Raw genomic sequence first — 15,061 nt, forward strand, 5'->3', positions numbered from 1 at the left:
CTAGGTGTCGCATGCACTTGTGCAGTTTCGCGTAAATTCATCAATTCTAATCTAAAAATCTGTGACTCTCGGTAGGAAAAGTGAAACATCGGTAGTTTTGAACCTTTCATCTGTGAATCGGTAGGCACCCCGAAATTCGGTAGGTCTGGCCACCCTGGCCTGATGGTCGGGCGAACGTATAGAAACTCGAGAACTTTTACAACAGGGAATCTAATTTCTTGTATTTTGACAGCCGACTGCGTCGCCTATAATGAAATAGTTTTTGCACGGTCGTTTCCGCCTGGGACGGACTTGACAATTCAGTGCCAACATTTCAAAGGGGCGTGATTGCTTTTGTAAACAATGGCTTTAGCCTTCGATTTCTCGCAAATAAAAGCCCACCCTTCCAAATTACCAATGCTGGCTAGTACAGGAAACATTTCTCTACCTGCTGGTGTCATTCATTTTTATGAGTGAGCTTTCATTCGCGAGAAATCGACGACTAAAATCATTGTTTACAAATCCAATTACGCCCCTTTGAAATGTTGGCACTGAATTAATTATATGATTTGAATAGTAGCTATACTGAAGATCCGAGAGATGTCACCCCTTCATTAGTAGGAGTATCATTTTTGCAGTACGGAGAATATCAGAAATTCCACGATTTGTGACTAAACATGCTTTCACAGAAGGAAACAAATTAACGAGTTTTTACCTTATCACCATAGTAATGTACTCGTGCAATTTTTGTGCATCTAAAACTGCTCATAAAGAAGATAATGAATAAAAAATGAAAATTTCCATGCATTTCCAAATGGTTTCCCACCATTCCCATACATTCGAAAGTAACTGGCCCTCTGGATGTGGATGATGTCAAAAACAACAAAACATTATTAATTGATGAATTTAAGCAAAGGTAAAACTGGCCATGTGACACCTAGTTTTCAGATTTGAAATTACAAAACTGATGATGTACTAAAAAATATTCCATACGATTTGACAGGCAGCAAAACGTCATTATCATTTTTCACATCATTTCCATCTGCTGGTCGTTCGTCACTTAAATTCATCTACCCGAGCGATTTCGAGCCAATTTGCTGTCAAATCCGAACCAGTTTCTGATAAAGCCCTCTAGTTAAAGTATGGACGACTGTCACCACAAAACTGAAAAAAAGCTGCTCGAATCCAGCAAAGCGGTGCATTTTGACGGTTCGATTCTGGGGGTAAGACAGCTATCAATCATGAGTAAAATCGGAGTTAATTTTGAGTAACTCTGAGTAACTCGTGTTGCTCAATACCTTATTCACATAGCAACCTGATTGTTATATTGAAAACAATGTTGATACCGATGCTGTCAAGCAAAGTAAGTTGACGTGCTTTCCAGTTTTCAATGATGAATCTCGATGTATGTATTAATTAAAAAAGGAAAATGATAAACTATAATCTATAATCTTTAATATTTCAGAGATATAACTTTCGACTGTATGGGTGTTTTATGCATGTTAGTTGGTAGAAGCAGAATGTGTGTAACAGTTTATATGGACAAAGGACTATATCCTGGGTGGTAGAATCTAAAAAAGTGCCAACAAACTCCCAATCCATGAAGTGGGATGAGGAGAAGATGAACGTCGTAGATGGCCACCTAGATAAGCCACCATTGCCTTATACTGTATGAAACTAATGTTCTGCTCGACAACGACTCAGCAGCATGAAACTCTACGAACTGTGTCGCACAGTCGGTGCACTACCGGGAAAACTGGAGGGACTTCGTGTACTCAAGCTTTCAAATGAATTAAAACCCGGAGTGGATCAACTTAACCATTATATTGTCCAAACATTCCTCAATACACTTAGGAGTGAGTAGTGTCGTGTGTGGGATACGACAACTACGACAAATGCAGTCCAGCGAGCGCTCACTGAAATTTCAGAACGATTCTGGCGATAGTGGACGATGAATGGCTGACTGGTCTATCAGCGAATGGCGGTCTGACTAGCGCGTCTACCGTTCGTGGGCTGTCGTGCAATGGCGGTTTGGTTTAGCGGTGTGGTGTTTTGATAATTGGCTGGTATGATGGATTGTGGAGCTGGTCCCGATACACAGGTGCTTCCTTCAGACAAAGCCGGTCCACGACGGCAAGGGTACAGTCTGTCAAACCGGGAAGGGAATCTCTCCTTAGCTATTAGGCCCGTCTGCTCAAAAGCGGTGTCCAGACTTGATGAAATTTCTCAAACTCACTGGAGGTTTTAAAGAGATGAACTAGCCATATGGCTAAAAATCTCTATAATAAAAAAAAAAAAACTGGATGTTTTAAAATACTCTTGCCCTGTAACTTAGGCCAGCCCTCGCCTAGAGTGAGATGTGCAGTGTACGGTCACCTGACTAGATATCATTGCGGAGTATGAACTGAAAGATAAGATATGGATTGGCGGGGAAACTACTGTTTGTTTTTGTTGGGGTTTTCTTCGGCACGTACCACTGCTACCTTGCTGCTGATGCCGACGATCTGGCGACGAACAGCAATTACTCGCTGCTACTGCTGTCGACGAACGGTGACTGGTGTCTTCCGAACCAATGGGGAATGGTGGTTTGACTGCACGCCGGTTTGACGGGGCTTGTCATTCGTGTGTGACTTGGAAGCCTTCCAGGCGTCTTCCCTCGTTGGCTAAAATTGACACGGCCTATGACGATATCGGAGTGACCGTGCCAAAGAGGGAATGTTCCTTTTCGGTTAGAGGTAACATTTCCGAGTTTCAAACCTCCAGTCGGACCAGAGGTTGGTATTGGTCTCTGATTGTTAAGCGAAGTGAAGCTTGATCTGAGTTTCTGATCAGTCCAATATGGAGGTATTTGGTGTATAACACACGAACGCCTGATACATGTAACCGTTCTGTTACAAACCTTCAACTCGATGTTTTTTTAATCGTACCATGTGAAGGAGATCACCGCCAGGCTTGATAGGGCCTCACTCACGAGTCTTAAATGAGCCGAGCGTAGCATTTTTCTGAGGAGTAGAATTCCTACTCTCAAATCATAGTATCTAGCCTCGCAGCTTGTGCGGGAAGGGGGGTAAAACGGGAGTGAGGTTTGCTGCCACTCATTGTCATGTTTTCTATCACACGCTCTTGCTCTCATCCTGGGTGAACTCTGAGCTTTTTGCCTTGAACAAAAAAAGTCATCCGGAGCATCTCACGTCAAATTATCCTTCGCTTGAGTCTCTCTCACCCTCTCTCTCTCGAGGATTTTTAGTATACTTCTTCCATATTGCTGGACTTGTTAACGAAGTCCCTTGGACTACCAAGCAATAAGTAAACCCTGAGACCAAGCTCGAGGAGTTTCCTGCTACTACACTTGCCGGTACGAACGAATAGTTAAACGTTATGACTTTAGAACCTACACGGGAAAAAAAGAGTTCCCATATTCGTGAACCACAGCCGTGAACCATAGTTCACGGTGTATATTTGAGAAAATTTTGTTCTGGATAGCTGGCCGTGATTTTTAGTTCACGGTCCGTTCCCGTTTTCGGGAACGGATTTTTTTCCGAGTAGTTGTACTTTTCACTATATACCTTAACATTTATGTTGGATTTCCTAATGTCTGAAATTAGTTCAACAAGATAAGAGGGATCTTTTACAGACTGTGCAAGCTATTTATGTTCACAGGGCAGAAAATTCTCAAATATCTGGTCGACTACCAACATGTAGTCCTGAAATAACACCACCACATCATCAAAAATCTTCAACGACAACACTTTAACCAATCGATTACTGGTCTGCTTTGAATCTTTTAATGCTTGAAAACTGTGTTTATATTGAAAATATAATAATATGCTGTCAGACGATATTTTCTTTGATCAGAAAATCGAGACTACTTTGATTATTTTTGAGTAAATGTGAGTAACTCAAATTTACTCGCCGCAAATAAATTTACTCTGAGTACAGCTGTCTTGCCCCTAGCTTCGATTGGAACAACTTTTGACAGACATCCATACTTTTACTGTACACTCAAAAAATATTGAAATCTAAATAGTATAAAAGCTACGCTAAATCTCAACTCTCCGTACCGACGCAAAGGTCGGTATAAAGGGAGAGAATGCAAACTTAGTATAAAAATGGTTTATGCGTGCCATAGTATAAAATCGAAATATTCCTACAATGCATAGATACGGTTTATTCGAGAGAATGTATTTTTCGCTTCTTTATTTCATTTATGGTAAATATTATTGTTTTCAAATGAAAATAAAAATTGTCTCAGGAAGCTTTTTTCATTACTTTATTTTTTATTAATAATATTTAAAAAAATACTTACAATTTCGATGCTGCCCAGCAGATTACAGGCGCAGTAGAAATCCGCTGGGACAAAGACCTTCACCAGCACAAAGCTCCGAAGGGAATCCAGATGTTCTTATTCCTGTCATTTTAGTAAACACTGATCGAATTCCACTCCGTTATTTGGACTTAGTATAATTTTGACGAAAATTTTAATCGAACCAATGTATAAATTTTGAATAACCATAAAATGCATAAAATTTAATCTATATTCGTTTTGTAATACTTTTGAGTGTAGGGCTTTAGTTTATGATTGGTCGATTTGACAGAAGCAATCGTGGAATAAAAAGGACAGAGGGATCGCATCAATCTGGCTGGTAGTGATGCCAGCATAAATGTGGCGTTGCTAATTGTTTATATTTGCGAAAGGAAAGTTGAAATATTGAGTGCACTGCGTGTTTTAAGCGATGGATATTATTGATTGTTCATGGTTGTTTTTATTTTGTTGAGCAAAAAAGGATGTACAAGCTGCTAAACTGCGGTAGAATCTCCGGATAAAATCCAAATTAAAATAGAAAAAAAAAATACTTTCCTGGCATCATTGGTCAAATCCTTGGGGCAAGACAGCTTTCGATCTTGAGTACAATCGGAGTTAATTTTAAGTAACCATGAGTAACTCGCATTTCTCAACAACATTTACACATAGCAACCTGGTTGTTGTGTTGAAAACGATGCTGTCAAGCAAAGATAATTCAGTGGCAACATTTCAAAGGAGCGTAATTGCATATGCAGATTTGTAATACGTATTTCAACATTTTAGGCGGAGCCCTTTCTAACTAAAGTTTAACCGAGAAGATATTTCGGCAATGGAAAGGCAATTGCACTTTCGTATAGCAGGCTGCAAAACATTAGCAACCACACAAGGGGCGATCCATTTATTATGTCACGCTAAATTGAGGAAAAATAACCCCCCCCCTCCCCTATCGTGACGTTTTTCCTATACCTCATGCATTGTTTGCCACAAAACGATAACCCGGGTGGGAGGGCTCCCCCCTTAGAGCGTGACATAATATGTGCATCACCCCTAATATGGATTCTGATTGACAATCACAAGAAGGATTCAGGACAGGCCCAGAGGGATTCTGGACATTCCCTAGAAGACTGTGGACAATCTTTGGAAGGATTCCAGTCAATCGAAAATGGGATTTATGATAATCTTCCTTCTGAACTAGGCTAGGGGTGATTCCAGATAATTATCAGAAAAGATTTCATACAATCTCAGTACGGCTTCCGGACAATTTCAGAGAGGACTTCGGGCAAACCCAACAGAGAGGATCCCAAACAATCGCAGAAGGGATACCGTACAATTCCAGGGAGATTCCAGGCCATCTCAGGGAGGACTACAGTCATCCCAAATGGAGGATTTTGAACAATTCTAAGTAGCATGAAAGAAAAGAGATGAAGGGATTCCTGCATCCCTTCGACGATCGCTCATGTAGGTGTCGGAATAGAATCAACTATGAAGTTGGCCAAAACTAGTCTATTGTGACCTGGGATGAACAGCTACATAAAAGACCATATTCGCTAATGTTCCATTTGTGCTAAATGTGAATTACACAACAACACCAGGCGATGAAAATTTAACCAGTTTCTGATCACAATTTTCAACTGTTTTTTTTCTAAGAGTATCAGGGGAAACAACGGAACTTTCTAGTGACAGTTGAACACGTCACAGACTAAAAGAAACCAGTTGTTCCTTAGGATCTACCCACTAGCCTCACAATAGGTAGTGTATAGATTACGGAACAAAGATCGACGTGAAATAAATGAATTAAGAAGCTCTCTGAACTATCAACATATTTTGTTGCCGACCTCATCATGATCCATTAAAGCACACAGACAGTATTATTCCAATCTAATTTGCCATGTAAATAAATTCCACTTCGCAAACACTATAACTGGAAGCACAATTGAATTGACCACATTTTCAATTTGTTGAGTGTTAAAAACCACTGGGCACGCTCGTAAACAAGGGGAATATTAACATAAATCATAAAACTGGATTTTATACCCTTTCCATCACACTGGGACGTCGACTTCCGTTGTAATAAATGAGCTCAGGTTGATTGAATAGTATCACGCTATCATTTGTGTGTTTGTTTTGGGTAAGAGGGCTGGTCTTGAATAAAACCTGGTAATTACGTTGAGAGAGAGAGAGAGAGTGAAATTCACGTTCAACACTCATAAAACGCACAAAGTGACCCATGGCAACCCATGAAAGCCCGGATCTCAACCTCCCACATAGCATGCCCAAAATGGTTTCTACACTCTGATTGTCATTTTATCACTTCAAGGAAATCGATAAATTTAGCACTGCAACCATGGCGCTACTAATCGCCCTAACTCGCCTAGGTGATTATCACCGCCATGGCCAGGCTAAACCAAACAGTGACACCAGAAGAGCTCAAACGCCTAATTATAGCACGCGACACGTCGTCGGTCGGAGTCGTTATTCGCTCATAATCGATCGTTATCGCACTTCCGACCGACCTTCCTCCTTCCCAACGGAATCCTTTCCGTGATAATGATTTAATAACTCCACTCATCAATATTATCATTACTTGGAAATTCCACTACCACGTGGCTACTGCTGGTCGCAAATTTGGTGGGTCTAACTTTTTGTTTTTCACCTCGCCGTCGCTTTCGTGGCATAAGCCTTATCGTCATGTGTTTAGTTTCCCACAGTAAGGAGCGGAAATTAGGAAGACCGTGTTGTTGGGAAATCTTTAGAGCTTCAGATTGCAGTCTGTGGGGATGATTTTTGTTTTTCTCTCTATCTTATCAGACATTTATCACTGATAACATGACACTGGCAAATACGCTGCTGCCGCTACATGGAACACGTTTTAATGGTATCATCGCATGTTGCGTTTGTTTGCATAGGGAAATTGCAAAAGCATTTTAGCTGCATTAGTCAGTGCAGTAATGGAGCAACGAATATGGCTGGTATAAACCAACAACAACTTGCATTTGGCTTAATCCTTTGTCTGGTCCATCATGTATTTTTTTTCTGCTGCTCGTGCACTTTCTATACCGTCTGTTTGACTATCTATTTGTTCGACAGCAATTCTGGTCACCACAAAATTGAAAAAAGTTGTTCCAATCGACACGAAACGAAAATTAATTATTTTAGTCATGTGTTTCACTTACACATTTTTGCCAAAACATCAGACCTATACAATCCATAAGACAAACCACATAGGTCCTATAAGAATGCATAAGCGGTATATCCGGAGTGATTTGAGATTTGGGCGTAATTGTATTTGTAAACAAACACGTCAATCGTCGATTTCTCGTGAATAAAAGCTCAATATTATAAACAAACTATACCAAATGATAGAGGAATCATACCTCTACCTCGCAGTGTTATTAGTTTTCAAAATTGAGCTTTTATTCGCGATAAATCGGCGATGGACATGTTTGTTTACAAATACAATTACGCCCAAATCTCAAATCACTCCGGATATGTGTAACCAGTTATAGATTTTATTTGATATATCCGGAGTAATTGCTATTGTAAACAAGTATGTCAATCGCTTATTTCTTGCGAATAAAAGTTCAATCTCGCGAACAAACTATTCCAAATGACAGAGGAATCATTCCTCTACATGAGTGTGTTGTTAGTTTTCTAGGCTGAGTTTTTATTCGCGAAAAATCGGTGATTGAAATGTTTGTTTTCAAAAGAAATTACGCCCAAATCTCAAATCACTCCGGATATGATCTTTAGCGGCTGCTTATTAGTTGACTAATACATTTTATGATGATGGTTCCACCTCTTACCCCTACAAAGGTTTGAGCTGGACGACTTATCTTTAAGATAATTAAATATAAACATTTTAACCAGGTTTGCAAACAAAATCGAGCTGGTTACAATTACATTCAAAGGTGTAACTAGTTATCAAGAGTCCAAGTATAATTCTCGACAATACTTCCATTTACACGTGACCTGGGATTTACACATTTAAGCTTCCGCAGTGCCAGGACTATATCCAAGGAAACGACTTCCAACCAACTCTTTACTAATTCAAGGCTTTTGCCACAATTTCGACGTATTAGTAATTTATACCTGTATTCCGCGCGCGAAGCTCAAACCATTGTAGATTACTCAAAGCTATTTTTACTATTACTACTACAAAATCAAAAAAACTAAAAATTCGTCATCACCATCGATGCAAACAATATAGTTTTTTGTATATGCTACACAAATTACTAAAATGTCTTTATGACAGTCTCCATGCAAAATAATCCGTTAGAGATAACTTCGTCAAGATACATGATTTATCCATTCATAAAAATTTAACTGCTCAATAAACAGCTTTTACGTGTGAAATGCAGCGTCTGTTAAATTCTGTAAGTTTAGTTGCACGCTTGATGTGTCTAGGCATCGAATTGAAAACATTTATGCCTTTGAAAAATAATGATTTTTTTTTTATTAATTAATTTATTTGTACACGCTCAATCGAATAAACTTTACAGAGCCAAGTTATCATTTGCGTTATACATAATTGATGTCTTAAATCTAGATTTAAAGGAACTGAACCGATTACTCGCGGTCATCTCGAGGTTAGTAGAGATTTACAGTTTTATGGATGGGGAGAAGGAGGAGGAGGTTTGAGTTATGATTTACGATACAAATATTTCATTATTCCTAAAACATGAACTTATTCCTATTCAATTTGGTATCCACAGTGTAATTATACAATTATTACAGAAACAAACATTGAAAAAACCCACACGAACAAAACAAAAACTAAACACAAGGTTAGTCAACCTTACAATCTAAGGTTAATATTCTTAATGAAAACATATACAAGTTTCATAAACTCCAGATCGCGTCTACCCAAAATATCTCGAACTGGAACATTAGGTTGTCTATCTCGAGCCCGAAGGGAATCGTACAGTTCAGATCTGAAGCCGCGATGCTCAGCACAAGACCAAATAATGTGATCTGCGTCCTGGTCACCTTGTCCACATTCACAGAGATTGCTGTCCCCCAGCCCAACACGGAACAAGTGAGCGTTTAACGAGTAGTGATTGGACATGAGGCGAGACATCATACGAATGAAGTCTCGACCCACATCCAACCCCTTGAACCAAGAACTCTTCGACATCTTAGGGATGATCGAATATAGCCATCGTCCCAAACTTCCTTCGCTCCATTTATTCTGCCAGCTGACGAGTGACTGTTGACGATAAATGAAGAAAAATTCATCGTAGGCGATTTGTCGAACTTAAATATCGCCTTCCATAGCGCCCACCTTAGCAAGTGAGTCCGCCATCTCATTGCCCGGAATCGAGCAATGAGATGGGACCCATGCAAAGGTGATGACAAAAGATCTTAAAGATAAAGCTTTTAGAAGCTCTAGTATTTTCATGAGAAAATACGAGGAGTGCTTTACCGGCCTCATAGAGCGAATATCCTCGACAGAACTGAGACTATCCGTAAAATAAAATAGTGGTCTGGTGGAAGTGAGGCGATCGTTTCTAGCGTATAGTATATAGCCCCAAGCTCAGCAATATATACGGAACAGGGAGCTTGAAGCATTCGAGAGGCGCTATGAAATTCGTTATAAATACCAAAACCAGCGGACGGCTCTATTAGTGATCCATCTGTGAAGAACGATTTTGCGGAATCAACTTGGCCAAACTTTGCAGCATAAATTGACGGAACAATCATTGAACGATTGAAAAACAGTGGTGAGGATAGCTCGGTACCTACCTCAAATAGGTACGCTACTCTTCCCACCGATGTTGGGGTTACCAACCCAGTCCCGGTGAAGCGGACGAAAAAGAGGAAGAAAAGGGCGTTGCAGCTGAGTTTAAGCTCGGCAGGATCGGCACCAAGGTGATGCTGCGAACAAAAGCGGAGTACGAAGTGGCCGTGAAATATCTGAAGGATTCCAAGGCGGACTTCTTCACGCATGACATCCCCGGTGAGAAGCCCTTCAAGGTAGTCATCAGGGGTCTACCAAACTTCGACCCCAAGATGGTCGAAGCTGAAATCAACCGGTACAAGCAAGCCCCAATCGCTGTATTCCGAATGACAAGGAGAGACGAAAACGTGAAGACGTACCCGGATTGCCTCTTCCTGGTGCACTTCCAGAAAGGGACGGTGACTCTCAATGCGCTGAAAGCCATCCGATCGATCTACTCCATTATCGTACGATGGGAGCCATACCGTGGCGGCCATCGTGACGTAACGCAGTGCCAGCGGTGCCTCAATTTTGGACACGGTACCCGCAACTGCAACATCAAGCCACGCTGCAGCAACTGCGCTCAAGAACACGCCACTTCCAACTGCCCTGCGGATGGAGCCGTGGCGTTAAAATGCGCCAACTGTGGTGGTGCACATCAAGGTTCCGACAGACAGTGCTCCAAAAGCGAGGACTTCAAACGCATCCGAAAACAGGTGGCAACTAACATCCAGGCCAAAGCTCTCCATCCCCCCTGGATTCTGGAGACAACCAACAGTGCAAAACAACAACCCTGATCTGTTCTCAGCGGATGAACTGATGGAAATTTTTGTCAACATGTCCGGTGCTCTTCGTAAGTGCCGCAATAAGCCCGATCAGATCCAAGTGCTCGGTAAGTTCATCATCCAGTATAGCGTCTAAACCGCTAACTATCGTCACCTGGAATGCTTGCTCTGTAAGAGCAAAAGAGCTTGCCGACTTCCTTCGCAAGCACAGCATCGACGTGGGCCTTCTAACCGAGACCCATCTAAAGTCCGGCGACAGCTTCTGGTTGCCTGACCACAACATTATCCGGCTTGAACGCACCAGCTCCAGGGGGGGGGGGGTGGTGTTGCGGTCGTCGTCAAGAAAGGAATTAAATACCACACTCTGTCCCATATCCGCACCTCTATCATCGAGGCCCTTGGTGCGGAGGTGGAGTCGTCGACTGGATACGTCCAGTTCATCGCCGTCTACTGCCCTCGACAGTGTGCCGCCAGCAGTGGACTAGCGGCTAAATTTAAGAAGGACCTGTCCACCATCACCCGTACCAGTTCCCGCTTCGTAGTTGGAGGAGATCTGAATGCTCGCCATGAGGCTTGGCGGAACTACCAGCAGAACCAGAACGGTCGTCTGCTGTTCGACCACTCACAGCATGGGCTGTACTCCGTTTGGTTTTCGGATGAACCAACATTCATCTCACCGGCGGGCAACCCATCGACGCGACCTGTTTCTGACGAATATCGGCTTGTCCAAGCCGGTAGCCTTGAACGAACTCAGCTCCGACCACCAACCGGTGGTGGCTGAACTGGGCTGCAACATGGCTCCTGCTTCAAGCCTGCGCAAGGACTACCATCGCGTAAACTGGGCCCAGTTTGGACGCGTGGTAGATAGGCACATCATCGACAAACCGCCGCTTGACACCGTGGAGGACATCGACCGAGCGTTGGAGGGACTCCACCAAGCCATAACCATGGCTGACGAGGCGTGCGTCCGACGAGTTCCTGTGAGGGGTAAGTTTATTGCCATTGATTCCCACACCCAACTCTTAATTCGCCTGAGAAATGTTCGTAGACGCCAGTTTCAGAGGACTGGAGATCTGGGCAAAAAACGTGAAATGCCGATCTGAACAGACAGAATGCTTCCAGAATGGACTCACTCCGAAATGAAAGTTTCGGGCGTGTTGTCCAGAATCTGGACGACCGCTCCAGACCATTCTGGAAGGTAGCCAAGGTCCTAAAAACTCATCCCAAACCCATTCCACCTCTCAGAGTCGAAAATGATGACGATCGGCTTTTAATCACCCCACAGGAGAAAGCAAATGCGATCGGCGGGCATGTCGCTTGATCGCATTTGCTTGGCTCAAATATCCAAAGTCCGCTCGAAGATCAGGTTGCGCAATGCGTTCAAAACCTAGATGCCTCCTCTTGTGTCGTGCTTCTGGCGGATATGATTACAGTACAACAGATTTGCTCAGCGCTGAAATGCACCAAGAACATGAAGGCTCCCGGGTTTGACGGTATATTCAACTTGATCTTGAAGAGACTCAGCATGAAAGTGCAGTCTCTTCTAACCGCTATCTTCAACAGATGTTTGGAACTGCACTACTTTCCAAGCATCTGGAAAGTAGCAAAAATCATACCAATCCGCAAACCCGGTAAGGATCCAACATTGTCTTCAAGCTACAGACCAATCAGCCTCCTTTCAGCGCTGAGCAAATTGTTCGAGAAACTCATTCTCATTCGTTTGCTCAAGTTTGTCGAGGAAAATAACATTCTCCTTCCGGAACAGTTTGGGTTCAGAAAGGGGCACTCCACCAATCACCAGCTAGTACGGGTGATGAATAACATCCGAAGTAACAAAGCTGTATCCAAGTCCACAGCCATGGCCTTGTTAGACGTTGAAAAGGCGTTTGACAATGTTTGGCATGACGGACTTGTGTACAAGCTTTGTAACTTCAACTTCCCATTACATCTGGTTAAAATCACCCGTAACTACCTTCAGCAAAGGTCGTTTAAGGTATCGTTGAATGGTTGTCTTTCAGACACGTTTTCCATCCCAGCAGGAGTCCCGCAGGGCAGTTTGCTGGGCCCCTTGCTTTACAGCATTTATACTTCCGACATTCCTCCCCTCGGTGACGGTTGCGTGTTCTTCCTGTTCGCAGATGATACCGCAATAGCCGTCAAGGGAAGGAGGCCTCGTGAAATAACAAACAAACTTCAACGATGCCTTAACGCCTTTACTGATTATGCTACCACGTGGAAAATTAAAATCAATCCCTCCAAAACACAAGCGATCATGTTCCTCCATCGGCAATCGCCCAAACTGAAACCGGCTCCATCTTGTACTGTAATCATGGATGGCACAAGGGTTGAGTGGTCCGCCGAAGTAACCTATCTCGGGATGTTGTTTGACGAAAAGCTCCTATTCCGCTCGCATGTGGAGAAAACTGTAGTCAAGTGTTCTGCGTTGGTTAGGTGTCTCTATCCGCAGATTTGCCGCAGATCCCGCCTCTCAAGGGTGAACAAACTGGCCGTCTACAAACAAATCATAGCACCTGCGATCCTCTACGCAGGTCCGGTGTGGGAATCAAGTGCACAGACTCACAGGAACAAAATCCAGGTCACTCAGAATAGAGTGCTGAGGATGGTTCTTGATCGTCCTATCGACACTAGAATAACAAATTTACATGAAGAGGCAGGCATTGCCAAAATTGATTCCAGAATTAACGAAATTAAGACTAAATTTGCACAAAAATGTAATTTATCAGAACATGCTTTGATAAGCAATTTGTATATAGTAGATTAGGTGTATATAGTAGTTGTAGGTTAGTTATAGTTGTAAATAGTAGTTATAAGTAGTCTCCTTTTTCAAATTTAAATCAAACCAATCCCACCAAGGTGGTCATACTTTAAAATTGGCTTGATAGGACTAGAAACTGTAAATAATAATTAAAATCTCACTGTACTAAAGTTGAAAAGACGCATCTGTGTCACTTGAAAAATTCATACATGTAAACCACACAAACACAAGAAATAAAGATCATTTAAAGTAAAAACAAAAAAACTACAATGGCTCGTACTAAGCAGACCGCTCGCAAGTCTACTGGCTCCTCGCAAGCAGTTGGCAACTAAGACCGCCTGCAAGAGCGCTCCAGCCACCGGAGGAGTAAAGAAGCCTCATGGCTACCGGCCAGGCACCGTCGCTCTGCATGAGATCCGTCGTTATCAGAAATCGACCGAACTGCTGATCCGCAAGTTGCCTTTCCAGCGTCTGGTCCGTGAAATTGCCCAGGACTTCAAGACCGATCTGCGCTTCCAGAGCTCAGCTGTTATGGCTCTACAGGAAGCTAGCGAGGCTTATCTGGTCGATCTGTTCGAAAATACCAACCTGTGTGCCATCCACGCCAAGCGTGTCACAATCATGCCAAAGGACATCCAGCTGGCTCGTCGTATCCATGGTGAACGCGTTTAATTTTCCCGTCGAAAATCTTACCAAACCGGCCCTTTTCAGGGCCACTAAGTTCATGTAAGAAAAGAGTTAGAGTAGATTTTTTAAAGAACTACAAAAAATAGTTTTCACCATTAAGTCACGGCTTTTTTTCTCATTGATGGCGCTGTTCCATTGATAGTAAGATAGAAATTTGAAAAAGTGGATGGAACGCTTTGGATGCATATTATGGTCACAAGAAATCATTCATTATCGTTTAGTTTTTTCCTAGAAATTTTTAATGAATAGTATTTTCTTGCAGAATGTTCAAAGGGAAGGAATTTTTATGCAAAATATGCTTCAAATGTTAATCTTCCCTTCCCCACCAAATGTTACACAGTGTCATCAAGGTACATGGAATGTTGAGATATTGAGAGTGAATTTTCTCTTTCAAATTTTAATGTTTTGGCTCTCTGGGGATTGGTAGTAAAGCGGTTGAAAATGTATGGGAATAAACCTTTTTTATTTTATTCTAGCTTATTTAACAAAACGTTTCAGGAAAAAACTGAACGACAAAGTCCGTAAACGATTTCTTTAGGTTGTCGTCAACTTTTTTTTGGGAAAGCTAAGTGAAATTCACATGGATTTCATGCATTACATATGTGATATATTTTTTGAGTGTATCCCCTGTTTCCAAGTTTGGTACAAGATAACACTCTGGAGAGCATTTTGTGTGGTCGTTGGGAGCGTGTGGTTCTGAGTATGGCGATTAGTGTGCAACATATTACGCAATTCCATCCTCCCTATTCACACGCGCCCGAGAATCGCAGGCGAATGCCACTTCGACTTGTTTCGTCTACTTACTACTCTCTGAC

General features: G+C 42.2%; 2 protein-coding genes across 2 annotated transcripts in view; both read left to right on the forward strand.

Moving 5' to 3' along the window:
• LOC135704807 (serine-rich adhesin for platelets-like) overlaps window positions 1-15,061 on the forward strand; it is a 301,896-nt gene that overhangs the window by 74,864 nt on the left and 211,971 nt on the right. The gene's annotated exons all lie outside the window — the stretch shown is intronic.
• LOC135704828 (uncharacterized) lies at window positions 1,122-14,231 on the forward strand. The gene is made up of 2 exons (XM_065226343.1): window positions 1,122-1,202; window positions 13,881-14,231. The coding sequence occupies exons 1-2, from the start codon at window positions 1,122-1,124 to the stop codon at window positions 14,229-14,231; spliced, it is 432 nt and encodes a 143-aa protein (XP_065082415.1).

Source organism: Ochlerotatus camptorhynchus, unplaced genomic scaffold, assembly GCF_037179485.1.
Source record: "Ochlerotatus camptorhynchus isolate MF236.1 unplaced genomic scaffold, CSIRO-AGI_Acam_v1.1 ptg000248l, whole genome shotgun sequence".
In the NCBI taxonomy this organism is placed as follows: domain Eukaryota; kingdom Metazoa; phylum Arthropoda; class Insecta; order Diptera; family Culicidae; genus Ochlerotatus; species Ochlerotatus camptorhynchus.

What these genes read in the sequence shown, in the direction of transcription:
- LOC135704828 (XM_065226343.1), top strand. Translation starts at nt 1,122, where the DNA reads ATGGACGACTGTCACCACAAAACTGAAAAAAAGCTGCTCGAATCCAGC. An exon ending in TTGACGGTTCGATTCTGGGG is followed by an intron (nt 1,203 to 13,880) that starts GTAAGACAGCTA and finishes CCTCGCAAGCAG; the next exon opens with TTGGCAACTAAGACCGCCTG.